This window comes from Rhinatrema bivittatum, chromosome 8 (assembly GCF_901001135.1).
Source record: "Rhinatrema bivittatum chromosome 8, aRhiBiv1.1, whole genome shotgun sequence".
NCBI lineage: Eukaryota > Metazoa > Chordata > Amphibia > Gymnophiona > Rhinatrematidae > Rhinatrema > Rhinatrema bivittatum.
In genome coordinates this window covers 264,612,985-264,640,738 of record NC_042622.1, presented here as the reverse complement: position 1 = coordinate 264,640,738, position 27,754 = coordinate 264,612,985, and the positions used below count along the sequence as shown (strand labels likewise).

At 47.8% G+C, this 27,754-nt stretch overlaps 1 protein-coding gene across 3 annotated transcripts in view; it reads right to left on the bottom strand.

Moving 5' to 3' along the window:
- Positions 1 to 27,754, bottom strand: part of LOC115098342 (phospholipase D3-like) — a 68,731-nt gene that overhangs the window by 12,182 nt on the left and 28,795 nt on the right. For 2 of the 3 annotated variants that reach the window (XM_029614887.1, XM_029614885.1), the window contains exons 6-11: positions 26,734 to 26,917; positions 18,319 to 18,433; positions 12,208 to 12,335; positions 11,771 to 11,971; positions 11,376 to 11,515; positions 2,919 to 3,084 (exon numbers count right to left, since the gene is read on the bottom strand). In XM_029614887.1, coding sequence (XP_029470747.1) covers positions 2,919 to 3,084; positions 11,376 to 11,515; positions 11,771 to 11,971; positions 12,208 to 12,335; positions 18,319 to 18,433; positions 26,734 to 26,917 — 934 coding nt within the window. The remainder of the gene's footprint in view (positions 1 to 2,918; positions 3,085 to 11,375; positions 11,516 to 11,770; positions 11,972 to 12,207; positions 12,336 to 18,318; positions 18,434 to 26,733; positions 26,918 to 27,754) is intronic. The other variant, XM_029614886.1, reaches the window with a different exon arrangement.

Genomic DNA, 27,754 nt, shown 5'->3' with positions numbered 1-27,754 from the left:
CAGAATCCAATTAAAGAAAATGTCCTTGTAACTCTTGCTCCTACTTTTAAGAGTTGGTATTACCTTTTTTACATCTTTTATTTTACCTACTGTTTCTAATTTTTATCCTGTAACAATTTTATAGTTTAAGTTTTGTATTAATTGTTAATTATTTTATAGTTACAAATTTGTTTGAAATTTATTTTGACAATTGTATTTTACTCTTTTATATTGTAAACCGTTGTGATGGAATACCTGATACGACGGTATATAAAACTAAATAAACTAAACTAAAAGGAAGATTAAACAGCTGCGATTTAAGCCACACATCTGCTGACCAGTTACACAACCGCAGCAGCCTTCTCGCCACCACCGCAGAAACTATATTTCTGGCCATAATCCGGACCAAGTCATATAATGCATCCACCACATAGGCCACCCTCAGCTTCCAGCGAGCCGCCTGCTTAGAATGCTCTGGTGAATCATCCTCCTTCCGTGCCTTCTGCACCCAGCGCAGACATCCCCGCTGCATCAGGCTACCACAAGTAGTCACCTGGAGGCTCAAGGCCTACACCTTGAACATCCTCTTCAACTGGATCTCCAGCCTGCAGTCCTGCTCATCCTTTAGGGCGGCCGACCCTGCCACAGAAATAGTGGTCTTCTTTGTGACTGCCGAAACCGCCACATCCACCTTGGGCAGCCTCAGCTACTCCAATGTCTCCTCCGTCAGCGGATACGGTTTCGCCATTGCCTTGCTGAACTTAAAGCCAGCTTCCGGAGTATCCCACACTGGATCAATTAGCTTCCTGATCTTCTTCGGCAATGGAACAACCTTCGGCTGAACTCACAGGCCATCCAGAACTGGATCTATTGGAGTCCTTGAATGGGACTTTGTGTGTTTTGCTGAAAATGAATAAAAACTTAAATTATAACAAGAAAAAAAAAAAAGAACCATATCCTCAGTGTCTGAACCCTCCTGAGTGTCCTTGATACCCAGCTCATCCAAGACTTCAACTCCTCCTTCCGAAATAACCGAATGACCTTCGGGTCACCCCCTTCGGTCACCGGAGTCTCCTCTGGATCAGCCACATCATTATTCATCCCTGGATCACTGCCCAGCATGCCTGTTCCTAGGACAACCCTGACCTTCTCTTCCCTTTCATCTTTTATTTATTTTTTTTTTAAGTATTTCTTTTTTTTAAGTAATCTCAGACTGCAGGTTTGCACCTCTGTCATCTGCTGGAGACCGAGAAATACTGAGGGACTGCAGGTGGCCCTCTCGGTTACGTAGCGGTGCCTCAAAATTTTTATTCTCTGTCTCCATCTGCTGGAGGGGATGCAAAACCCACCTGTCTGGACTGATCTGGGGTACGAACAGGAAATGGGGGATAGGGAAGGTAATGGTGTGGCCTGATGAAGTGAGCTCAATGCCAGGTGTGCCATGACACAAAAAAGGTTGGGAACCATTGGGTTAGATGAATGATTAGCTTTCTGTTTGTTCTTATTGATTGAAAGGAGGAGAATGGTTCTCGTGATGTTTTTATGTCGCTATTATAGTAATATATTTGTTTTGCTCTTTATAAAATTGATGTGATAAAATTGATGTGATATTGTTGCAGTATGGGAGTTTGCCCATTATGGTTTTTTTTTTTAAACAAATTAGTTATCTTTCATTAAGTTTAAAGGTGTGAGACTGTACACAATAGCATCTAACACAAATTAAAAAAACACAACCATTATTCTAAGATCCTCCTCTCCGTGTGATATCTGAGGGAAGGGCCTCACAGACAGAACCACAATTTTGTGATGTGATATTCAGTCTCCAGACTCCTAATGCCACCACAAGCTTCACTTGTTCTATCCTGAGCTAAGCTACAGCATCACTTCGGTCCCTATGGAAGGCACAGTAATAATGCACAAGAATGGCTGCATTTTTGCATTTAAAAACTGATTCTAAAGGTTATACAACTAAAACTACTGTAGCCACCCATTTAACTCAATGAGGCAGAGATTTCATCACAAAAGGTGACACCCTACAAAGTAGTCGCTTAGTGCTTATAAGCTTTGAGTTACCAGGACAAACCTGGATGTTTAAATTTCTTGCTCTTCTAAATGAATACATTTTACCTAGAGAAGTCGTTTCTGAGGTACAGTTTATTAGAACAAAAAAAATCAGGGGCATTCTAATGTAGAGCTAAATCGTCCAGATAAATCTGCTTGTGGTACCGCACTCACAGCAGTCTTGAGGAGTTATGGGAGGATGGGAGTTAGGAAGAGGCCCCTGGCTAGACGGTTAATTCTTCTTTTCTGGGGGGGGGGGGGGCACTATACCTCGATATGACTTAATTATTTTGGGTAATGGGGATGGTGAATCAGTGCTGCTGGCCCTGAAGTTTTTATTTTTTTAACATATATATCGAATATAGCTACTTAAAGCTATCCAGGTGAACGTATCCAGATAACTTTAACCGAGTATAATATGAGGAACGGCTAAAGTTATCTACATAACTTCAGCGGAGTACATTCAGCGAGAGAGTTGTCCCACTGAGTATCAATGACAAGTTAACCAGATAACTTTAGCTGGACAACACATCAGCTCGCTGTTCTTCTTAATATTGACCTCACTGTGTTTATGCCATTCTCCCCACCTCCAGGGCTCTATCCCCAACTAAATACCCCAGGTCAAAGGTGAAAGGACACTTAACAAGGTTGTGGTCAACGATGGTGGTGCTCAGGATATCTACCAATAAAGCTCATTCCTAAAAAAATGGATTTGGAAAAAAAAACCCAAAACCCACCACTTTCTGCTGCCTCAGCTGTGACATTTCAGTAGATTTCTCTTGGCTCGCAGAGCCATCCGACACTCTCAGCTTGCTGGCTGACACATACATTCTCGTTTTCAAACATGAACAAGCCAAATATGGGATTCCAGGTCTTACCACTTGAATGGGGCATCCTAAGGGCTCCTGGCTGAGGATGTCGAGGGATTTCAGAAAGACAAACATTGACATCTCTGAGTGTGGCCAACAGCTAACCAGGAGCCTCACCACGACCCCCCGATCACAGGCTGCAGCACGCAATTGATCATCAATTGCTGGCCAGAACCTGCCGAGAGAAAAAAAGTAACAAATCAGTGACAAAGGAAGATATCTTGGTCTCCATCAAAGATGCCAAGAATGTGTCTTCTGGTTTACTCCCTGTGCCATATCTTCTGAGCTATAATATACTCAGAAATCAGTCTTATTGCAAGTAATTCTTCATACAGTAAGAGTATTAATCTAATCAGCCCACCTGCAGAAATTAAGCCACTCAACAAAACAATTCATCTACTAATCTGTCATTCAGTTCTTCAGCTAATTTATTTATCCAGCAATCTAATCTACTACTGGCTCAATTTGTCAACCAACCACCATATCAACTAGTAAATTGAATTTTAAATCAGTAAATGCCTCTGAGGGATAGCAGAGTAACTTCTTAGGCTGGACGCATGTATCGCACAGACTCCAGCCTTCTTTCTTAAAAGATTATTTATTAAACACACCAGCATTCACAATATGTAAATTGCTTACTTCCAGTAGTGCACTCACAGCTTTTACCGCAGGGCAGAGATGTGTCAGGAGCTGCCTTCTCCTGGAGACGGGGCCTGTCTATTCCCAGCTGGGCTCACATTCTTATTCCTCCTTCTAGGGGACTCATCCACAGAGCTCTCCCTCTCTCTATGACTTTTAAGGTGGACCAGGCTAGATGCCTGGTCCTGCACAGGGAAAGGAGGGGTTTAGGGCCACTCTCCTTTACATAACCTCCTCAGTTCAAATCTGTTGGGGAGAGCACCTCTACTCACCCTGGATCCCATCCAGGGAAGTAACTTCTCTTCCCCTTGTACAGCTAGTCTCTGGGTAGGGGGCTATGCTCTCCCCCTCTCATTAGGGTTACCCCAAGTACTACAATCACCCTTTGCACAGTGTCCACCCACTGAGTTCCAATCCTCCTCCTGCAGGACTCTTGACTTCACTTGGATTTTCCAGTTGTGGCTTCTCTTCCATTCACTCTATAACTTGCAGGCTTTATCACTTTGCAAACGTTTTCATAGCATCTAACTCTTCTGCGCAGTCTCCCTCTGCAGCACCTCCCTCTGGTCATTCTGCAGTTTCTCTGTCTGGCCTCTCTGCAGCACATTCCTTAGGCCAGTCTGTGCTACTCCTCCATGAGCTCTCTTCCTCATAAGCCACTGTCACCGCAGGTTCATTCACCTGACTTTCATTCAGCAGTGCCTGCTCTTGCCCATCTGGTTCTATCTCTGGCAAGCTTGCACTTCCTTCTTTAATATGCCATTCTCTCTGGCGAGTTGCCTCAGCTCGTTCTCCACTTGGTCCCCCTCTGCCACAATGTCCTGTATTTCAGCCACCAGCTATATCCATTACTTCTCTGCCTGGTCTGGAATCCTGGCAGTGGGTTCTCTGGTTCCACTACTTTTGCTGGCTTTTCTGTCTGCAGTACCTCCTCCCTTATTTTGGGCAGCCTCTGGTTCTCACGCTACTCCTGCTCTCTAGAAAGGGTAACTGCTACCTCACAAAAATACATGACCTCTTACTTCTTTCCAGCACTCTGGCTTCTCTTCTGTCATCTATATAAGCAATGTGTTCACTGTCTCCATGCCAAGTTTTTTTTCTGTAACTGCCCCAGGCTCCTCTCTGGCAGCTGCACTTTGTTCAGGACCATGTCCTGTTCAAACACACACTATAATAAACTGTTCCTTTTTTTTCCTCTGAGGAAAAGGAAAAAAAAAACAACCCTGCTTATCCAGCAATAATGGAGAAATTACTTACCTGATAATTTTGTTTTCCTTAGTGTAGACAGATGGACTCAGGACCAATGGGTTATGCCCCCTTGCCAGCAAATGGAGACTGAGTAAGGCTGTAAAGCAGATGTCACAGTACATATACACCTGCTATGACCTCAGCCCTCCAGTATTCTCTTCAAAAGCCATTGTGGACATACTATTGAAAGGACTTGATTAAAAATATGACTAAAAATGGATAACCGTAATGGTACTCAACCAACCATAAACACTGAACCCCAGTAAGACTATAAATATCCTAATCTAGGGACTGGATGAACACTTACCCGTAATCCCATGGATTTGAGATCCACTCTACAGACGAACCCATGGCACAGTACTAGGGCAGCCGTGGGCGGGATGCTGAGTCCATCTGTCCATACTAAAGAAAACAAATTATCAGGTAAGTAATTTCTCCATTTCCTAGTGTGTAGTCAGATGGACTCAGGACCAATGGGATGTACAAAACCTATTCCGATCGGGGCGGGAGGCTGCCGCAGTCCAGTTAACACCGCCCGCGCAAGGTCTGCGTCCTTTCAGGCCTGTACGTCCAGGTGATAAAACCTGGAGAAGGTGTGCAAGGAGGACCAGGTCACCGCTTGGCCCATGAGGCTGCCTGAGCCCTAGAGAAATGAGCTCTAATCTGAGAAGGCAAGGGCTTACCAGCCTCCCTTGACCTCTTCCTTAATCCAGCGAGCTATGGTAGCCCACAAAGATGGTTTGCCCAGCTTCCTTCCGCTGTGAAGGACAAACAGGCTTTCCGACCGGTTCTGAGACTTCCAAATACCACACTAGGAGTCTTTCGACATCCAAATTCCTCTGCATCCTTGAGTTTATCTAAGGATGGCAACAAAATGACTGATTCAAATGAAACTCCGATACTATCTTGGGCAAGAAGGATGGAACCATATGTAGATGTAACACCTCTGGAATCCTCCAGAGGAACGGCTCCCGGCACAACAATGCCTGCAGTTCAGAGAGGCGATGTGCTGAGCATATAGCCACCAGGAACACAGTTTTCAAACTCACTAAACACAAGGAAAGACTGCACAGCGATCGAAAGGAAGGACCTGCCAAAAAATCCACTACTAAATTAAGATTCCACAAGGGAACCGTTAACCGTAAGGGAGGTCGAAGTTGCTTCACTCCCTTCAGAAAATGGTTCACAACAAGATGAATCGACAGGGAGGCCCCATTCACCTCACTCCTGAAACAGAAGAGAGCCGCTACCTGCACCTTCAAGGAGTTAAGGGCCAAACCTTTATTCAAGCCGTCCTGCAAAAATTCCAGAATAAGTGGGATTTTGACAGTCCGAAGCGGATACCGCACTCTTTGCACCAGATCCACACATATGCTAGGGATGTGGAGAACTTCCCAGGGTGGAGTAAGGGGCAATTACTGCCACAGAATATTCCCGCTTCATCAAGTGAGCCCTCTCAAGGGCCAGACCGTAAGACAGAATTGAGTCAGATCCTTGTGAAGAGCCAGTCCCTGCTGCAACAGGTCCCTGTGCAATGGGAGGCACTGGGGTTCTCCACCAGGAGTCTCCGCATGTCCGCATACCTTGGACGCCTGGGCCAATCTGGAGCTACTAGTAGTATTAGTCCCCTGTGGAGTTTGATTCTGTGAGTGACCCTGCCCAGTATGAGCCACGAAGGGAATGCATATAGCAACTCATCTTCTGGCCAGATCTGAATGAGAGCATCAGTTCCCAGGTTAGGACTTTTCAGCTTGGAGAAGAGACAACAGATCTCTTCTGCGGCTGAAGAACCAAGGAACCTTTGCATTGTGAGATGCGGCCAGCAGGTTGATTGATAGGAGGCCCCAATGATCTAACAGTTGAAACACTTTGGTCGACAACCCCACTCTCCTAGATCCAGACTCTCCCTGTTTAGAAAGTCTGCTCTGACGTTGTCTTTTCCTGCAATGTGAGGCTGAGATCATCTATAGATAGACCTCCTTATGGAGTGGGCGGAAGTACATCTCCTCTGACATCTGCTGGCTCTTGGTTCCTCCATGGCGGTTGATGTAGGCTATCGTCATTGGGTTGTCCAACTGGAATATGTTGCTGAACTGTAAACATGCCAATCTGGCTGCCCGGGCTTCCAAGCGATTGATGTTCCAGAGGCCCTCTTCTTCCATCCAATGTCCCTGGGCCGTTAGCTCCTGACAGTGAGCTCCCCAGCCCTGGAGAAAGGGAATGGTGAATAAAACGGAAAATGTCATAATGCCTCTGAATCACTCCATGGTGAGACCGCACCTTGAATACTGTGTACAATTCTGGTCGCCGCATCTCAAAAAAGATATAATTGCGATGGAGAAGGTACAGAGAAGGGCGACCAAAATGATAAGGGGAATGGAACAGCTCCCCTATGAGGAAAGGCTGAAGAGGTTAGGACTTTTCAGCTTGGAGAAGAGATGGCTGAGGGGGGATATGAAAGAGGTGTTTAAAATCCTGAGAGGTCTAGAACGGGTAGATGTGAATCGGTTATTTACTCTTTCAGATAATAGAAAGACTAGGGGGCACTCCATGAAGTTAGCATGTGGCACATTTAAAACTAATCGGAGAAAGTTGTTTTTCACTCAAACGCACAATTAAACTCTGGAATTTGTTGCCAGATGATGTGGTTAGTGCAGTTAGTGTAGATGTGTTTAAAAAAGGACTGGATAAGTTTTTCGAGGAGAAGTCCATTACCTGCTATTAATTAAGTTGACTTAGAAAATACCCACTGCTATTACTAGCAACAGTAACATGGAATAGACTTAGTTTTTGGGTACTTGCCAGGTTCTTATGGCCTGGATTGGCCACTGTTGGAAACAGGATGCTGGGCTTGATGGACCCTTGGTCTGACCCAGCATGGCAATTTCTTATGTTCTTATCTGTTATGAGAACCAGCCAGTTCAGGGAGAATAGGGACATGCCCCTGCTCAGATAAACATCCTGCAACCACCACTGGAGGTGAGAACAGACTTCCATCGGTAAGTGGAGATGAACCACAGTCTTGAGACTGTGGGTTCCAACGTGATGGAAGAGAGCGTTGAAGTGGACGCATGTGTGCCCTCTCCGACGGCACTACTTCTGGGCTGCCGCTATCAAACAGAGGACTTGGAGATAGCTCAACACTGACAGGCATACCATGTTCACCAACTAACGCACTTGGTACATCAACATCTGTATCTGTGTGGCTGAAAGAAAGACCTTGCCCCGCCTGGTGTCGAACTGGACTCCCAGATACTCCAGGGACTCCAGCTTGAGGCTACTCTTGGTCAGGTTTACTACCCAACCGAGATCCCATAACAAGGAGATCACCCTGTTGGTCACCAGGAGGCTCTCTTCCACAGACATGGCCTAGATTAGTCAATTGTCCAAGTATGGGTGCACCAGGATCCCATCTTTCCTCAATGCTGCCGCCACGACCACCATAATCTTGGAAAATGTTCCGGGGGCGGTGGCAAGGCCAAAGGGCAGTGCCCCAAAGTGATGTCGTCGAACCAATATAGCAAAACATAGGAAACTGTGTTCTTGATGGATTGGAATATATAAATAGATCTCAGATAGGTCCAGGGAGGTTAGGAACTCTCCCAATTGTATGGCCATTATCACAGACCATAAGATCTCCATGCGAAAATGAATTACTCGCAGGTGATGGCTAACAGTCTTGAGGTCCAGGATGGGACGAAAGGAACCTTCCTTCTTGGGTACAACAAAATAAATGGAGTAACGCCCCATATTTTCCTGGGGTCACAGCCTGGGATCACAGCCCTCATCCTGAGGAGCCTTAGAAGTGTAATCTCTGCTTCTTGAGCTGGAGTGGCAAGGAGACATCATGAATACGTCCAGAGGAGTGCTGTGGAATTCCAGCACATATCCTTCTCGTATGACTTCCAGTATTCATTTGTCCGAAGTGATCTCGACCCACCGTTGGTAAAAGAGACAGATGACCCCTATCTCCTCATCCTGAAAGTGGGTCGGTAAAATTTCATTGGGAGGTTCGGGGCGAGCCTGAACCCTAACCTGCCTCTCTCTTGGGCTGCTGGATATGAAAGGCTGAGACCGCTGAAATGTTAAATTTCTGTAGGGGCGAAAATGCTGGGAACCCCTGTAATGACCCCTCATAGGAGAGGGATGCTGTAACTGCTTCCTTTTATCTTCTGGTAACCGTGGAACTGGAGATTCGCCCCATTTACTGGCCAGCTTTTCCAGATCATTTCCGACTAGAAGTGATCCTTTAAAGGGCATCTTTGTAATATTAGCTTTGGAGGTTGCGTCAGCTGACTAATTCCGCAGCTATAGCTGTCTGGCTGCCACCACTGAGGCCACTCCTCTGGCTGAAGTAACTGATCCAAATCTTTTCCAACAGCTTCCCCTTAAAGGTAAGGTTACAGAGCTGGACCTTGGACGACAAATTGGCCAACCAGAGAAGCCTATGGGCTGCCATTGAGAAGACCATGCTGCGAGTTGAAGTATGCACCAAATCATACAGAGCAACCACCACATAGGATATAACGGCCTCCAGGCGAGCACTTGCAAGGAACTGCTGTCTCCCGACGTAGCCGGCGTTGGAGCCTTCTGCATCAAACTGGCACAGACGGCTGCTTGCAGACTCCATGCTGAGACCTCAAACATCCGCTTGAGCGCCACCTCTAGCTTGCGGTCCTGTATATACTTCAGGGCTACCACCCCACCACAGGAATTGTCATCTTGGTAACGGCCGAAAGTGCTGTTTCAGCAGTACAAGGGAGTCTTCAATTAAGGGATTGAGCTTGGCCATCTCTTTACCCACCTTCAAACCAGCGTCCGGAGAGTCCCATTCCCAGTTCACCAACTTTCCAATCTTCTTGGGCAACGGAAAGGCATTAGTGGGTCCTCTCAGTCTGTCCAGGACTGGATTAATATCCTCATTATCAGATTCCTCCTGGGTGACCTTCACGCCTAATTCCTCCAACACCTGAGGAACGAGCAGATGCAGCTCTTTCCTCTTGAACAGAAAACATTCCGCAGATCATCCCCTTCTGGGACCAGAAACTCACCCAGATCAGGAGCATCCTTAGACCCAGCAGTGTCAGGGGTCGGCGCCGAATCCGGATTGGCTCCAGGATCATGGGGTTCCTCCTATGACTGATCAGAGTCCTCATCATCCCTGGGAAACCCATTGGCAGCCGCACAAAGTAACCCCAGGCGCTGCAGCATATCACCAGCCCCCTGAGAGGCTATTTTAGATTTCTTACCCATGGGGCACTGCTCAGCCTGTATTCTCCCTGCACCCCTCCTAGCTAGGTAGGCCTTGTGCAAAAGGAGAACAAATTTTGGGGGAAACCCCCCCCACAAATTATCTTCCCCCAACTCTGGGGAACTGTCGATCGCATCCCCCTCCCCAGAAAGGGGGGGAGGGGAGTCTTCAGATTGCACCATGACCTCCTGCTTAGCCTCCCTGGCAGGAATACGAATGGGCCCAGCCGGCCGCAAGTCCCTCCTCAGCCCCCAGCCAAGGAGCCCTCCTGTCCCAAGTTGCACTCCAGGCAGAGGGACTGGGTGTTCAGCCATACCACAGCAGCGCGGCATGTGGCCTTTTTTTGTTTTGGCAACATAGCTCCAGAAAGTGCTACGCGGTGCACCCCCGCTAGGCCTCACACATGGCGCCTAAGAAGCACAGTGAAAAGCAAAGCCTCCGGGTCGCCGCCTAGAAGAAAGCCGTCCCCCCCCCCGGCACGCCAGGGAAAGCGATCGCCTCACCAGCCGGTGCACAAAGCCGTGAACAAAAGGGCAATTCCACCGCCCCTGAGCAAGATTCAGCACCATTTGCCACAATCCCCAGGAGCCCCAGGCTATCAGCGTACCAACCAACACACTCTCTTCCACTTTTTGGCCCTGGCCGGCAGCTCCCGCTGACAAGGCCTGCCACTGGTGACTCCCGACAGACTTTCCTGCTTGTGAAGGGCTGCTTCAGCCCGCCCCCGTTTTTTTTTTTTTTTTAAACAAAGGAAAAAACTTTAATATTTCCCTGCCAGGATTAGTGGTGGTAGAGTGGGAAGCCTCGGAGGGTCGAAGTAGCCAGATCCCCTGGCTATCAGAGAGTCCGGTACACTGTGGACGAAACTCACTCAAGGGTATCCAACCCCCCCGTTTGCCCAGCTCCACATGAGGGATGGCCCACGAAGGTGCTTAACACCTCAGGAAGCATCCACAGTCCCCTGCCACCCTGCACTTAATACTTGACTAAAGCTTCTCTTTTTTTTTTTAAACAAGCCTGCAGAGGTGTGTCTCTATCATCTGCTGGAGACAGAGAAATACTGAAGGGTCTGCAGGTGGCACTCTCTGTTAAGTATCAATGCCTCAAAGTTTTGTTCTCTGACTCCATCTGCTGGTAGGGAGGCATAACCCACTGGTCTGGACTGATCTGGGTATGTTCAGGATCTTCTGTCTTCCCAAAGAGGGAGAAGCTCAGAGACAAGGCTGTTTCCTTGATTTTGTTTTTGCCCCATCTACACTCTCTGTTATTTTAACACTACTGTAGTTCTATAGTTCTCCAGATTCCTACGACTCACAATCAGGTCCTACCTCTTGGGGTTACAGAACTGACACTGGGGCACATAATCCATGACAGAGATGTATATAAACTCTTTGGCATCATCAATAATACTCAGAACAGCTGTGAGGTCTGAGGTTCGACCCTCGGAGCACAGGGCACTTGGTGAACTCTGCAAACCAAAACATATCATGTCAGAAACATTTATTATGGTGTTATATATACTGCATTACCAAAACCCAAGTCCTGTGCAGCTACCTCCACAACACCCTGTTACGAACAACAATGTAAAGTAAAGGTGTACTTCAGAAAAGATTAAAAAAAAAAAAAAAAAAAAAAGACAGATAGAACTGTTTAAAACCCCTTCCTTCAATCCTAAGTCCTAGAAAACGTTTGCATATGATGGGAAATATGAAGCCATGCTTACTGAAATATAAATTTTTGCAGCGCTGTTGTTCAGCGGCACGTGCAATGGATGGGCATGATTTGAATCTGCGGAAAAGGCTGTAGGCCAGGGGCTGGGTATGGACACCCCTTCCTCTCCCAGGTAGCGGTACATTTGGAAAACTTTGTGCAGGTCACGAGCCAAACAGCTACAGTTGTACATCACCGCTCCTAGCTCCTTTACCTGCAAAGCCAAGCCAAACAGCAAGAGCAGGTTAGTGCAGTAATTGTATGGGGAAAAAAAGGTCTAGAGAAGATTAAAAACAACTTTGGCCAGTCAAAGGAAAAGACATTTAATCCAACAGAAGTCCATGGTACTTAGTAAAATAAGGTCAACCTCTGAGTTACACAGTGCCAGTCTATGTTGAGACTGACAGCCGTTTCCTAGGTTAGAAAGTGCCAATCTGTGTTAGCCATTACCTGAGTTAGAGAGCGCCAGTCCATGTTGGCACTGCCAATGTAAATATGCTTTCTATCCACTATCCAGAGTTTGGTATGCAATATACCACCTGTCAAACTCTGGAAATCCAAATATTTTACATCTGCACCTGCAGGAAACAAAGTTTGGAGTTAAGTCAGAAAACAGTAATATCTAATCATGGCCTTTCCTGTAGAAGGGCAATTCCCAACTTCTGCTTTTCCCAGGGACTACTAGACCACGTGGGTGGCTAGAAGTCAGTCACACTGAGTAGGAGGTTCAAAGTGACAGGAAAATTGGTTCTTACCTGCTAATTTTCTTTCCTGTAGTACCACAGATCAGTCCAGGCTGCTGGGTTTTGCCTCCCTTCCAGCAGAGGGAGACAGAGAAAAACTTGAAGAGCACCCCCTCTTAATACGGTGTGCCATCTGCATTCCTTCAGTATAAAACATTACCAAAGCAGAACAACCAATTTAAAACCAATGGTTAGATCAAGCAAGGACAAGAAGAACACCAAACTATGTACATGTAAGGAGTATTCTGTAATCTTCTGCCGTATAGGAAATCAGACAAATTGCTGTGAATAGAAAAAAAAACGAGCGGATTCTCAATACTGAACACCCCCCCAATGGGCGGATGTCTGGACTGATCGTAGTACTACAGGAACGAAAATTAGCAGGTAAGAACCAATTTTCCTTTCCCTGTATGTACCTGGATCAGTCCAGACTGCTGGGATGTACCTAAGCTTCCCTAACTGGGGTGGGACCTGGAGAGTCCCACTCGAATGACACTGCTCCCAAAACCGGTGACATCTGGTGCCTGGACGTCCAAACGATAATGTCTGGCAAAAATGTGCAGAGACTTCCAAGTCGCCGCTCTGCAGATTTCTTGCGGCAATACCAACTGGCTCTCTGCCCAGGAAGCAGCTTGTGACCGGATTGAATGAGTTTTTAGACCATCTGGAACCAGTTGTCCGCGGCAAATATAAGCGAAAGCGATAGCCTCTTTCAATCAACGGGCAATAGTCGCTTTAGATGCCTTATGTCCTTTCTTAGCACTACTCCACAGAACAAAAAGATGATCTGAAACCTGAAAAAGCATTGGTGACCTCAAGGTAACACAAGATAACTCGTTTGACATCTAGAAATCTCAATTCTCTAGCATGAGGAGTACCTCATCTAAACTCGGAAAGGCTGGAAGTTCCACTGACTGATTTAAGTGGAAGGCAGAGACAACCTTCAGAAGAAAGGATGGAACCGTTCTGAGCGATACCTAAAAAAACCATAGTAAAGGTTCCCGACAGGAAAGGGCTTGAATCTCAGAGACCCTCCTAGCGGAGCAGATAGCCACCAAAAACACCGTCTTGAGGATTAAATCCTTCAAGGTAGCCTTCTTGAGGGGCTCAAAAGGAGGTTCACATAACACCCGGAGCACCAAAATTGAGACTCCAAGAAGGACAAATGGAATGGACCGGAGGGTTCAAGTGCTTCGCCCCTCTCAGAAACCATACCACATCAGAGTGTTCTGCCAGAGACTCCCCTTCAGTCTTGCCTCTAAGACATCCCAAAGCTGCAATTTGCACCCGGAGGGAACTAAAGGATAACCGCTTGCTAAGTCCCTTCTGTAGAAATGCAAGGATCTGTGGTACCCCTTGCTCGCCAAACCAAGAATCAAAGACTTTCCACACCTGGACATAACTTAGAGAAGTAGAGGTCTTCCGCGCCCTTAAGAGAGAGTGGATATGACATCCTCAGGATACCCATTCTTTCTCAATTGCCTCCTCTCATAAGCCAAGCTGCTAGACAAAAGCGATCCGCTTGGTCTAAAAATACTAGAGCCTGACGCAGTAGGTTTGGAAAATGACTTAGGCGCAGAGGACCGTCCACAGCCAGGTTGACTAGATCCGCAAACCAGGGTCTCCGGGGCCACTCCAGAGCTACGAGGATAACCGTCCCGGAGTGAGTTTCTATTCTCAGAATCTTGCCTACGAGAGCCCATGGGGGAAACACGTAGAACAGAATGTTGTGGGGCAAAGGAAGGACTAGGGCATCTACCCTTTCCGCCCCATGTTCCCTTCTGTGACTGAAGAAGCATGGAGCCTTTGCATTTTTCTGAGTCACCATCAAGTCCAAATGGGGAGTCCTTCACCAGCGAGATGAGAGTCATTGCTTCCAAGGACAACTCCCAGTCTCCGGGGTCCAGACGTTGATGGCTTAGAAAGTCCGTTTGCACACTGTCAACCCCGGCTATGTGAGAGGCCATCAACAGGGCTAGATGTCATTCTGCCCAGGCCATCAGCTTCTCTGGCTACCGGACGAATCTTGATTCCGCTTTGACGTTTGATGAAGGCCACTGTCACCGCATTGTCTGACAAGACTCGTACCGCCCGATGGTGGAGAGAAAGACATTTCCGCAACGCAAAGCACACCGCTCATTTCCAGGTGATTGATGGACCATTACCCCTCCTCCCACAACCACTGGCCCTGGGCCGACAGATTGGCACACGGCACCGGAGAGACTGGCGTCCGTGCTTACAAATCACCCACTGAGGGACCTCCAGGTCCACACCTCACTTCAAGTGGTCAAGGAAAAGCCACCAACTTAGACTGGACCTGATGGACCGTGAATGGCAAAGGAACCTGGAATTCTTCAGACATCGGATCCCAGCAGGAAAACAAAGCTCTCTGTAAAGGCCTCATATGAGCAAAGGCCCAGGGGACCAAGTCCAGAGTGGATGCCATAGAGCCAAGAACCTGCAAGTAATCCCAGACCCTGGGTACTGGCACTGTCAAGAGACACTGAACTTGAGATGTCAGCTTGACAATCCGTTCCTGCATGAGGAAGACTTTGCCAACTCGGGTGTCGAATCGCACACCCAAGAAGTCCAGGACCTGGGAAGGAAGCAGATGGCTCTTGGGATGATTGACGACCCAACCGAGGGAGCACAGACAATGTAATACTTTGTGTACCGCCAGCCTGTAGAGGTCTTCAGACTTCACCCAAATGAGCCAGTCATCCAGATATAGGTGAACCAGTACCCCCTCCCACCGGAGGGCTGCCGCCACCACCACCTTGGTGAAGTTATGGGGAGCGGTCGCTAACCCAAATGGAAGGGCCCGAAACTGATAATGCCTCCCGAGGACCATGAAACAGAAATCTTTGATGATCCTTGCGGATTTCGATATGCAGATATGCCTCCGTTAGATCCAGGGAAGCCAAGAACTCTCCGCTGTGCACCACCGCAATGACTGAGTGCAGCTTCCATATGAAAATATGGCACTTTGAGAGCTTTTTTCACCTTCTTTAGGTCGAGAATCGGATGGAAAGAGCCTTCCTTTTTGGGTACTACGAAATAGATGGAGTATCTCCCGGTCCTGCACTTGTCCGGGGGGAACTGGAATGATGGCCCCAAGATCCTCCAGCCAGCGAAGGGTCTGACTCACTATCTGCTTGTTCACCAGGGATCTGCAGGGAGATATCAAAAACAGGTCTCGCAGAAGCTGAGCAAATTCTAAAGCATAACAATGTTCTTTGATGTTTAGAACCCACTGGTCTGACGTTATTTTGACCCACTCCTCGTAATACAGGGAGAGCCGTCCCCCTATGACTGGAATGGGTCGGCGCATATCTCATTGGGAGGACTTGGATCCCAAAGGCCCGTGATTGACCCCGTCGCAGTTCGGTCTGCGCCCCGAAAGGAGACCAAGCTTGAGAGCTCCCCGGTGGTTGTCTTTGTCCAAGGGAAGGCGTCCTGTTCTGATGAAATAGTCTCTGACCCCGAAAACTAGAGCGGGGAGGAAAGAAATTCCTGGGGCCCTAAGCTTGTCTTCAGGGAGCTTATGCACCTTATTCTTTCCTAAGGACTTTATCAGCTGTTCCAAGTCCTCTCCAAACAGGAACTTGCCCTTAAAAGGGAGTGCCCCCAGTTGAGACTTTGAAAAAAAAAGACATCGGCTGACCAGTTGCAGAGCCACAAGAGCCTCCTGGCCGAAACCGCTGACACCATAGTCCGGGACAAGGTATAGAGGTGATCATATAAAGCATCTGTGCCATATGCCACTGCTGCCTCTAAATGCTCTGCTTCCTAAGGAAATAATATCCCTAGCATTGAGGAGCTGTTGAACCCACCTCAGGCTCACTGGCTGCATAAGACTGCTACAGACAGCTGCCCTGACACTAAGCACCAGACACCTCGAAAATTCTTTTGAGATGGACTTCGAGCTTCCTGTCCTGGAGATCTTTAAGAGCCGCCACTTCTGCCACCGGAATAGTTGTCCTTTTGGTGACAGCAGACACCGAAGCATCCACCTTTGGAACCCTGAGGTGTTCCAAGGAGTCCTCAGGCAGCAGATAGAGCTTGTCCATTGCTCACCCCACTTGCATGCTCACCTCCGGAGTATCCCACTCTCGAAACATAAGTTGCAGGAGCATAGGATGAAAAAGAAAGGTTCTAGCTGGACCACGCAAGCCTGCCAGGACAGGGTCCACTGTATCGTGCCCCAGGACCTCCTGAGGGAGTGTAATCTCCAGCTCGGCTAGGACATGCAGAAATCAGCGGATCCAGCTCATCCCTCTGGAACAAATGAACCACCCTCGAGTCATCACCTTCCACCAGAATGGGCCTGTCTGGTTCCTCGTCCTGATCCATCCCAATGAAGGGAGAAGGAGCCGGGGGAGGGTCCAGGGCCGGGTGCCCCAGTGGGTTCAAGGTCCCCAAGGAAGGACACCCCCCCCCCCGATCACTCCAAGGCGAGAGACCTCAGATCTCAAATCCTAACAGCTCCCTGTGGATCCAACCACCTGGGGACTTTCCGAGGTGGTGGCTCTTCAGTCAGTGTACACACCCCTGTTTCACCCTGCTGGGACATGCTAGCCATATAAGCTTTGTGCATTAACAGCACAAAGTCCACAGTAAAAGCAGGCTGACTCTTCAAATCCCCCCCCCAAGGGGGATCACAAAGTCATTGGGGGGGAGTCTGGAAATGAGCCCAGAGGACTCTCAGGGCTCAAGTCGGGAGGAGAAAGTTGAGGCAGGAGGTCCCCTCCCCCTGCTGCTCAAGTTGCCGTCGCAGCAAAAATTAAAATGGCCGTCGTTTCCGCACTCAGCAGGAACGTGTCAGTCAGATTCCCCCGATCAGCCAGCTGCTTTCCCGCACCGTGGAACCTAGCTGATGTTCTCCCTGTCGCACTCGAAGGACCCTCCCCGCTGGGGAGGCATCGAGAACAGAGGCCATCGCAGGAGAGCCATGTAGCCAGCTCCCCACAGGCCGTGCACTGGGATGCACACAGCATGGCCGGCAAAAGGGAGAGGCGCGTAAGGGAAAGAAAACGACCAAAAACTGCCACCGGAGCCTGGGAGGATTGAAGCGGCAGGAGCTTGCAGAGTCAGTGGGTAGCCTCGCCCAAAATAAAAAAACGGCTCGCTGACTTTTTTTTTTTTTGTTAAAGTGGCCTTACCAGAGGAAAAGAAAATTAGGTCTTTCCTTCGATAATTTTCGTTCCTGTAGTACCAAGGATCAGTCCAGACTCAGGAGTCTGGACTGATTCGATACGTACAGGGAATGGAGCTTCTCTGGAAACAGGAAGAAGGGGGAGGGACCGGACCACCAGTACTCACCCCAGGTGTCTCACCAGGCAATGGAGCTGAGAGGGCCTCCAACCCTAGCTCTGATCTGCCTGCAACAAGGGGGGATGGTCCCACCAGCACCTGCCTACCCCCCCTGGGAGGAACTGCACTCTTTTTTTTTTTTTTTTCATTGTCCTGCTTGATCAAGCATTAGCTGAGAAAGGTAGAGAACACATATTCTCTCTGCTTTTTTTTTGTTTTAGTAATCTAAGATCAGGACCACAGGTTCTGCCACCTCCATCTGCTGGAGACAGAGAAATACTGAAGGGGGGGGTGTGCTCTTTACGTTTTTCTCTGTCTATATCTGCTGGAAGGGAGGCAAAACCCAGCAGTCTGGACTGATTCGGGAACGTTCAGGGAATGGCCCAACAGTAGAGGATAGAAGCCAGTCATTTCCATGCTCGCCACAGGGCTCAGAATTACTGGTCCAGTACTGGAGGATGGAAGCCAGGTACTCTCAACTCCTTCTGCCAATCAAGTTTTCTACCTTTCTGTGTGAGGTCTTCAGTGTCACTACTGGATTTCTGGGGACTGTTGACAACAATGCTGAGCTTCACCCCCCTGGATGGTAACGCCAGAAGTTTTTCTAACACATCTTTTCCCTGCAATACAAAGAATATTGTTGCTGCAGTATCACTATTTAGTACCATTTATCTGTAAAGCACTTTTGGCATCATAGAGACCTGCCCTGTCTCTTCCTCAGTTTTCTCATTATCATCTTTTTCACTGAGTGGGTGCTGGACACTTAGAACAGACTTCTGGCTGAAGCAGTAGGATCCAAACCCATGTCAGAATTCAAGCATCCCTCAGACAGACTCAAAGGGACCTTAGTGGTAGGAGGAGACCACAGATGGTGTAAGACCTGTGATCGTAAGCAGGCACAAGCAGGCAGACTGAGTGAACCAAGGGATCCTTGTCTGCTGACATCTTTTCTGTTTACTAGAATCTTCACTGTAGCTTGGGCTCCAGAGTGATCTGGGAAACTATAGTGTAGTGAGAGCCTGCCGTAAGGGCTGGGCAAAACAATAGCACCTATACTTAAAAACAAAGAGGTACAGATTGAGCAGGCTGGCAAGTGGGACGTTACGCACCTATAATTATAGCTAGAATATTCAGTGGGACTTACTGGGTAAATCTGCGCTGAATGTATCAGGCTAAAATTACCCAGATAAGATTACTGGATATCTTCAGGACAGAGTTTCCTGCACTCAGACACCACAACATGGCTAAAATTAAAGTCTTTCCCCAGAACATTTCCTGCCCTGCATCTTTATATTTAGCTAAATTTTACTCAATCAATGACTTATTTAGATAAAAGTTTGCCAATTGGCAGGGTGGGAAATTTAAAAATCTGGGTTTGTGCCGATAACTCAAAAAGTTAGCTGAATAAACTCTTTTAATTAAGAACCTCAAAGTTACTGGCCATATGGATATTACATGGTTTAATGGAAAAGAGCCAACGTGACTTGTCTTACCAATCTAATAGATTTCTTGAAGGTTTTAATAAACATGTAGATAAGGGTGAGCTGGTTGATACATGCATCTGGACTTTCAGAAGGCATTTGACAAAGTGCCTCATGAGGGTTGTGAAAAAGTCATAGGAAGGGAGGCAATGTTTTATTGTGGGTTGGTAACTGGTTAAGAGACAGGACACAGTAGAACTAAATGGCAAATTTTCCAAGAAGAGAAAGAGCAATAGTAAGAGTGCAACATGGATTTGTACTGGGACCTGTGCTGTTCCACATATTCATAAATGATCTGGAAAAAGAGAGTGAGTAGATCAAATCTGTAAATAATATTTTACCAAATTTCCTATATTTGCATGTCTGATTACTTTCCAAGCTTCTCTTACATTTTCTAGATATTGTCACCTGTCTTCCCCTGTGATCTCTTAACTTTTCAGCTACTTTTTTTTAGAAAACCATCGCAACCTCTTGCCCTCTTTTCTTTATTTACTTTCCCCTTTTGCTCACTGCTCTTCTGTTTCCCATAACTTTCCCCATCCAGCTAATAAAATGTGAAGTACCTCAAGAAGTTAAAGGAAACTGGGTGCTTACCTGCTAATTTTCGTTCCTGTAGTACCACGGATCAGTCCAGACAGTGGGTTGAGCCTCCTGTCCAGCAGATGGAGACAGAGGAAAAAACTGAAAGGGTATCCTATATCAGGACAGTGCTCACCCTGGGTCCCTTCAGTATAAACATTATCAAAGCAGAAAAAGTGAACTAGTATGAGATCAAGCAAGTAATTAAAAACCTTGAAATACAAATCACTGTTGAACACTCTTACATATCTATCTATAGCTCGAATATGCAGGAAATATATCCCAAAACACTGAATGAAGAAAGACTTTGAGCGGACTTATGAAAAATAAACGTAGACAGGGCGGGAGTCTGGACTGATCCGTGGTACTACAGGAACGAAAATTAGCAGGTAAGAACCAATTTTCCTTTCAGTCCAGACAATGGGATGTACCAAAGCTTCCCTAAGTAGGGTGGGACCGAGATAGTCCTGCTCGAAGCACTTGCCTGCTGAAGGAGTCAAACACTAGCGCCTGCACAATGAGATGATAATGCCGAGAAAGGTGTGGAAATCCTGGAAGTGACTCCCGAAGGGAAATAACCATCTATATGTGACATTATGGTTACAGAGTGTGGTCACCACATCTCTGAGTTCTCTCCTCTTGCAGATGGTAGTAGGAGCCAAGTCATAAGAACATAAGAAAATGCCATACTGGGTCAGACCAAGGGTCCATCAAGCCCAGCATCCTGTTTCCAACAGTGGCCAATCCAGGCCATAAGAACCTGGCAAGTACCCAAAAACTAAGTCTATTCCATGTAACCATTGCTAATGGCAGTGGCTATTCTCTAAGTGAACTTAATAGCAGCTATGCACCTCTATTTAATAGCAGGTAATGCACCTCTATTTGATTTCCTTTCCAGTGAACTGGGCCTGCTCTATGGACTTTCGTGGCAATCTCTTCTTTCTGTTCATAGCTGTGAAAACATGCAACTATGTCTCTCGGCAGACTAGCTCATGGGGCCCCTAAAGCCCTGTGGGCCCTTTCCAATCGCCACTGCTATGGTTTCGGAGCCCTCAGATGCAAGCCCCAGGATCTGTGCACATATGCTATTCACCACGTTTTTGCTCTCTGAATAAATTGGGCGACTCAGGTACTCCTCTAAAACGCGTTTGCACTATGGGACCTGTTTTCTAAGTCCTCCAGTCTATTTGTAGCTGCACATTGACTGTTAGTAGTTTGTCTTGCGCTAGCTTGCAGGTAGAAAGTTCTGAGGCCTGGTCTTCTGGCAATCTCCGTTCACAGGTCCTTTATGTCCTGTTGCAGCCCTGACATGGCTCCCCAGAGCTCTCCAAACCAGCTAATAAATTCTGCCCAGCTCGGCGCTGTGTCTCCCACACTGTCCCCTCTGACTGCGCTCACCGCATGGCCTGTGTGCTCCTGTTCTGCCTCTCCTGCCGCCATCTGCACTGCGACGTTGGTAAAAGAAAACTTCTGCAGATCTGTTTTTTTCTGCGGCAGGGACATCGAGGCTGCTCGAGCGGGCTGCAGAGCTGTAAAAACCTGCGATATTGGCAATTCGGGGTCTGGATGAGGAGGGATTAATATGAGCCGGAGCCCGAAATCAAGCGGCCATTGCCTTCGATGACGTCACTTCCTCCTTGGAGTCAGGTTTCAAAGCGGACGTTATGACCTCTCCTGAGGAGGCATAGTATAATGGTGTGCAGGAACTGCAGCCGTTGCAAAGTATCCTGCATTACCTCCTGCTTGGATCGGGAGACACAGCGGAAGATTACAAAAGTTTCCATGAGCGACCAAAAAAATTCTAAGGCATAGCTGTCTCTTACACCTTCAGAACTCACTGGTCCGACATGATCCTGGTCAACTCCTTATAAAAGAGGGACAGCCTCCCTCTGATAGACTCCGGAGAGGAGCGGACCAGCCCACCTTCATTGGACAATCTTACTTCTGCCTACCCCTGGGCACTGCCGTCCCGCAGAGGTCTAACATTGGGCTTGAAAGACTGCTGCCTGCCCAAGTTCTGTTTTTGTGCCACAGGTAAAGAACTCCTGCTGGAACTGAACCTCATGTTTCTGAAGCACGCTCAAGGGGGTAAAGACTTCTTGGGGGTTTTCCTGTCCTCAGGTAACTTATTACTCTTCAACTCCCCCAACTGCTTCATGAGCTGCTCCAGATCCTCTCCGAACAGCAGCTTGCTTTCAAAGGGGAGATTAGACAGCTGGGCTTTAGGTCACGTCCGCTGACCAATTTCGCATCAGAGAAGTCTCCGCCGCACCAGCAGAGATCATATTCCTGGCAGAAGTCCGGATCATGTCGTACTGCCACATAGGCCATGTCCGCTTCCAAGCAGGCAGCCTGAGCAGCTTCAGCCACTGTTCCTGACTGCTTCTCGTGTGCCTTCCGTACCAGGCACAAGCAGGCTCTCTGCATCAAGCTGCCACATACCACCGCCCGAAGGCTTAAGGCTGAAACTCAAACAGCCTCTTCAGCAGAATCTCCAAATTCCGATCCTGGATATCTTTCAGAGCGGCTGAGGCTGCCACCGGGATGGTTGCCTTCTTGGACACTGAGAACACCACCGCATCCACCTTAGGAATCCTCTACAACTCCAAGGTCTGTTCTGGGAAGGGATATAACTTAGCCATAGCTCTGGCTACCTTCAGTCCTGCTTTGAGAAACTCCCACTTCCAGTCCATTAACTTCTTCATCTTCTTAGGCAGCAGAAAAGTCTTAGGGGGTCCCTGCAGCCCCTCCAGGACTGGGTTTATCCCCTCATTGTCCGAATCTTTCTGCGACCTCAATCCCAAACTCATCCAGCACCTGGGGAAATCAGCAGACCCAGCTCCTCTCTACGGAACAGCCTGACCACCCGAGGATCATCGCCCACTGTGATCGCGAACTCGTCCAAATCCTGCATTGGAGCCACCAACTTGCTAATAGGGTCCTTGTCCAGTGATATATGGGAAGCCTAACATGAAGACTTCAGCTTCAGACTTTGGTTCACTCAGCTTCCCAGAACCTTTTGCTGTCTCTGGCCTAACTGAAACTCTAGCTATAAGGACCTCAGAGTGAACCTAGATTCAAGACTCTCTGGGAGACATCTGGAGCTGCTCAAAACCTATGATGGAAGGTCATGAGGTTACAAATGGCTTAGGTCACAGTCTCACAAACTACAGTCTCCTCTTGAGGGGCCATAGTGAAATCAGAGAATCATGGAGATCCCCGTGAGATTAAGAGTCTTATCAAGAGACTGAAAGACTGACAGGACAAAGAACTAACAGAAGATTGACAGTACTCAGCAGACACGTGGGTCTCCTCTAGGCCTAATTGGATCTCAAGATGGGAGGTGGGACCAGGGCATCTTAGACACAGTTTGTCTGATTTGGACACAGGACACGTGGTACCTGATACTCACATGTATGGAGTCCTATTAGGGATCATTGTATGTTTTACCTATAAAAACCAGCACTTACTGAGAAAACGCAAAGACACGCAAGGAGAGCTTTGAAAAAGATGGAGCTCTCACTCTGGGTCTTCCAGAGGTATCCTGATTACTTTTATATGCAATAATAAATTTAAATTTGTTCTGATCAAATTTGGTACTGGACCTCTGTATTATTGAGTGTGTAAAAAGTGCCCAACTCTGGCTGAGTTTCGCCCTCTCACAATGGGGCTACATCAGGGGCTCAACTCAATTCGTGTATTGGATGAAAGAAATCAAGTCTTAAAAAAGACTATGCATTAGGTAGTTATTGGATTGGCTTGAAAAACTTATTGACAGCGATGTCACTGTTTTTTTTCATGTATTCATCAATACAAGGTAGTGAATGTACCGGTATGCTTTAAGCTTGTGACAGCACACATAGACGGCAGCATAGCTTTACCTTGTTCACTCAAAACAGCTATGCTGCCGTCTATGTGTGCTGTCACAAGCTTAAAGCATACCGGTACATTCACTACCTTGTATTGATGAATACATGAAAAAAACAGTGACATCGCTGTCAACAAGTTTTTCAAGCCAATCCAATAACTACCTAATGCATAGTCTTTTTTAAGACTTGATTTCTTTCATCCAAAACACGAATTGAGTTGAGCCCCTGATGTAGCCCCATTGTGAGAGGGCGAAACTCGGCCAGAGTTGGGCACTTTTTACACACTCGTGTTACTTTGCAATAAAGAAATCCTATTTTTTGGACATTGGCTGCTAATCCTGTTTTGTTGCCCTCACGGCTTTGTTAGACAGCCTTCCTTGCTGTTTCTTCAGTCCTCCTCTGTATTATTGGGCAGCACAGTTAAGCTGCTTCTAATGGCACAACCACTTAACACCAGATCCACCGGACTTTCTTGCAGCTGATTGAGATCATCCATGTCATCTGACGTGTCTCCCTCTGCAGAGGATCATCCAAGCCCCAGAAACCTCAGGATTCCTCCCGATCCAGCCTGCTTCCGATCCCTTGGCTTCTTAGCTTCCTGAGTCTTCCTGGGTAAGGGCCTCTTGGCCCCTGCCTCCTTCTTGGCCAAATAGGCTTTATAGGAGGAGGAAAAAAATCCATTGAAAATGCCTCTGAATCCAAAGAAGAGGGATCCTGATCTGCATTCCCCTGAGTCTCTTCTCCTTCCCTATTACCAGCAGGGCACTGCTCAGCAGAAAACAGCATGGGAGGGGAGTCCTGAGGCTCTAAAGGAGCAATCTGACTCCCATTACATGCAGCCAAAATGGCCACTGGCTCTCTATCCCCCCCCCCGGGTCTCCAGAACCAGCCCAGCCAACCTCATACTCCGGTCACCCCCAATGGGTCTCGCCCCCTCTGGAGACACTCTGGGCAAAATGTGGTAGCTCCGAGAGGCACCCGTTTCGAGCCGTGGCAAACTCTCTCGCATTGAGAGGGAGGCAGCATTTTGGCGCAATTGGGCCTAAAAATAGCCCTTGCCACTCACACTGCCGGCGACATGCTCCCGATGCTGCCCCAAGCCCCCGGCTCGGCAGTTGGATGAACAGCGGTCCCACTCACCTGACCCTGCCTCCCAGCAGACAAGGCCTAACAGCATTGGCCCAAGCTTCCTCAGCAACTTCTTCAGTGTCTCTTTTTTTTTTTTATAAGGAGCCTCAGCACAAAATCTAAACATCACAAGCAAGGAAAGCAAAAAGAAATACCTCCCTGCCTCTGGATGCTACAAGAAGGTGCTGAAGGAGGTACGGACCCAGTAGGGCGTGAGGAAACTGGGACCCCCCCTGGCTGTCACCCTCCACGATCTCCAAGGGTAGAGCTAGCTCAGGGATTAGCAACCTCCTGCTCACTCTGCTCTACCCAAGGGATGGCTGAAGAAAGGAACCTAACACCCCGGGGAGCCTTCCTGTTAGGAATCTTCTCTTCTTCCTAAAATTTTTTTTTTTTTTTTAACTCCAGACTGCAGGTTTGCACCTCTACCATTTTGCTGGAGACAGAAATGCTGAGGGAGTGCAGGTGGCACTCTTGGTTATTTATTTAAGTTTTTTCTATACCGGCATTCGTGATAGGTATCAGTGGCTGTAAAGTTTTCATTCTCTGCCATCTGCTGGCAGGGATGCAAAACCCACTTATCTGGACTGATCTGGGGTTCACACAGGAGAAAGAGATTGTGTGTATGCAAGGTTGCTTATTTTTTTGTGAGAGAAGGGAGCCTGTGTGAAGGGATGCGTGTATTTGTGAGACAGGGAGCTTATGTGTAGTGGGGGGGGGGGGGGGGGGGAGAGAGAAAGGGAGCGGGTGTGTGCGCAAGAGTGAGAGAGAAAGGGAGCCTGTTTGAAGGGGTGTATATGTGCACGAGAGAGAGAGAGAGAGAGAACGAGAACGAAGGGAGCCTGTGGGAGGGGCAAAACTGAAAGAGGGGTCAAACTCTGGCAGTGGAGGGGATTGAGCCTAAAGGGGGAGGGGAGAGATAGTGGCAAGTGGAGGAGATGGTGCCTGATGGGCAAAGTCAAGGGAACTGGCCAGGAGAGAAAGAGTGGAAGGGACACTCTTACAATGTACTTCTAGGGAAATTCTGCTCAAAATATTTAAAACTCTGCATCTTTAAGTAATGTTTTTCTGTATTATATATTTTTTTTAATTTAATCTTTATTAAATTTTCAGGTGCTGTATTATATTTTCAATTAATTACTTAAAAACTGTCATGTATATTGTGTTATTTTGCCCAATATAAAGAATGCAGAATTTTGAAGGATTTTAAGTTTTTGTGCACAGAATTCCCCCAGGGGCGATGCACAGATGTGCTGCGATAACCCGGTGCCCCTAATATTTTTATACTAGAGAGATAAATCAATCTAGCACTTTATTATCCAGTCATGCCATCAGAAGCCTCTGTAGCTCTTCTCCAGAAGGGTTGGCTTTGCTCATCCAGAATAGTTTGGTTTCATTTGCAGACTTTGCCACCTTGCTGCTTCCTCTCTTTTTGAGATCATTTATGAATAGACTGAGCAGCTCATCTACCGGGACAGGTCCTTGTGGGATTCCACCATGAAAAGTGACTTAGTCCTGTCCTTTCTTTCCCAGTTTTCCCCATGACCTTCATCACATGCAGCATCATCACTTTCATCATTCCCTTGATCCATTGTTTTCCTCCACTCCCGTATCTCACACACCATAACTCTGCTCTCCACTCCTCTCTGCTGCCGCCGCTTGCAGCCCCACGTGGCTCACACCCCATAAGGGCCTGCGCCCTAGGCACAGACCTAGCTCGCCTAGTGCTTCCACCGGCCCTGCTTGTATCCCCCTCCGTGCCCATCGCCACTCTCAGGGAAGAACACCAAACACTGTAACACTGTTCCTGCCTCAGAGAGCATTGCTCAAGAGGAACTTCCTCCGTGCGCTGTGCACATTTACCTGACGGGATGAGGGTGCCACTACCTGCGTATCCGTATCTCGGAGGGTGAAGTAAAACGCCGCAATATCAACGCTGCTGTTCGCGCTTTCCAGTAGCTCCACCCAAGCCCGGTACACCGACACGTGGGGCGTGGTTCCCGGCCCATAATGCAGGTTCTCTGGAATACTCTCCACCAGCAGGAACCTGGAAGATGGGAAGAGGCATTCAGGAGACAGACATTGTCTGCGAGAGGTGCCCTGTCAGAAAGGAGCTCCAAACTCTCCAGCCCTACAGAATGTCTTGTGAGTTGGGGAGGGAGGGAGAGTGAGGAGCCTATTCCAGTGATGTGCATAAATTGTTAGTCATAACCAAGTCACTGAATCTCTAATGGAGGCCGAAGCTATTCAAAGTAGACACCGAGTAAACCCCACAGCCAGGCACCTTGCTCTTGCCTCCTTTAGTGGCTCCTATGCAGCAGGTGGTCTCCCGGCCTTCTTTTTACTTTGGCTGTTGGCGGGGTGAAGTGTGCCAGGCGGCTCTGCAGCCTCCCTTCCATTTTGGCTGCAGGTGGCACAGTCCGCCGCCCCCCACTCGGAGCCGCCGCCCTGTGCACATGCACAGTGGCTTGTGCCAGCCCTGCATACTCTTCATCCCCTCACCTTGTCACCGCATCACGCTCTCCCACTCCCATCCTATCTACTACACGATTTCATCTCCCCATCCTACTTGCTGGCCACTTCATATGCTTCCATCTTTCTTGCCTCACAGTTTGAGCAGCCCTGAGATACTGCAAACGTGCAGTCCCTGCAGATTCAGCTGGTCGGTAGGTGTACAGTGGCTCATAGTCACAGATGTACGCACTCAGTGTGGCAGTGAAAGGCTGGCGGTGCCATTGGAAAGTGGTGATGATAGAATGTAAAACTGGATACATTTTAAACTAAAAATTAGCATTTTTATTATTGTGTGCCATAACCCCCCCCCCCCCATTTGATTTATAGGACAGTCTATCCCTGAGCTGCCACAGAAGAGCAGGGTCTCTGG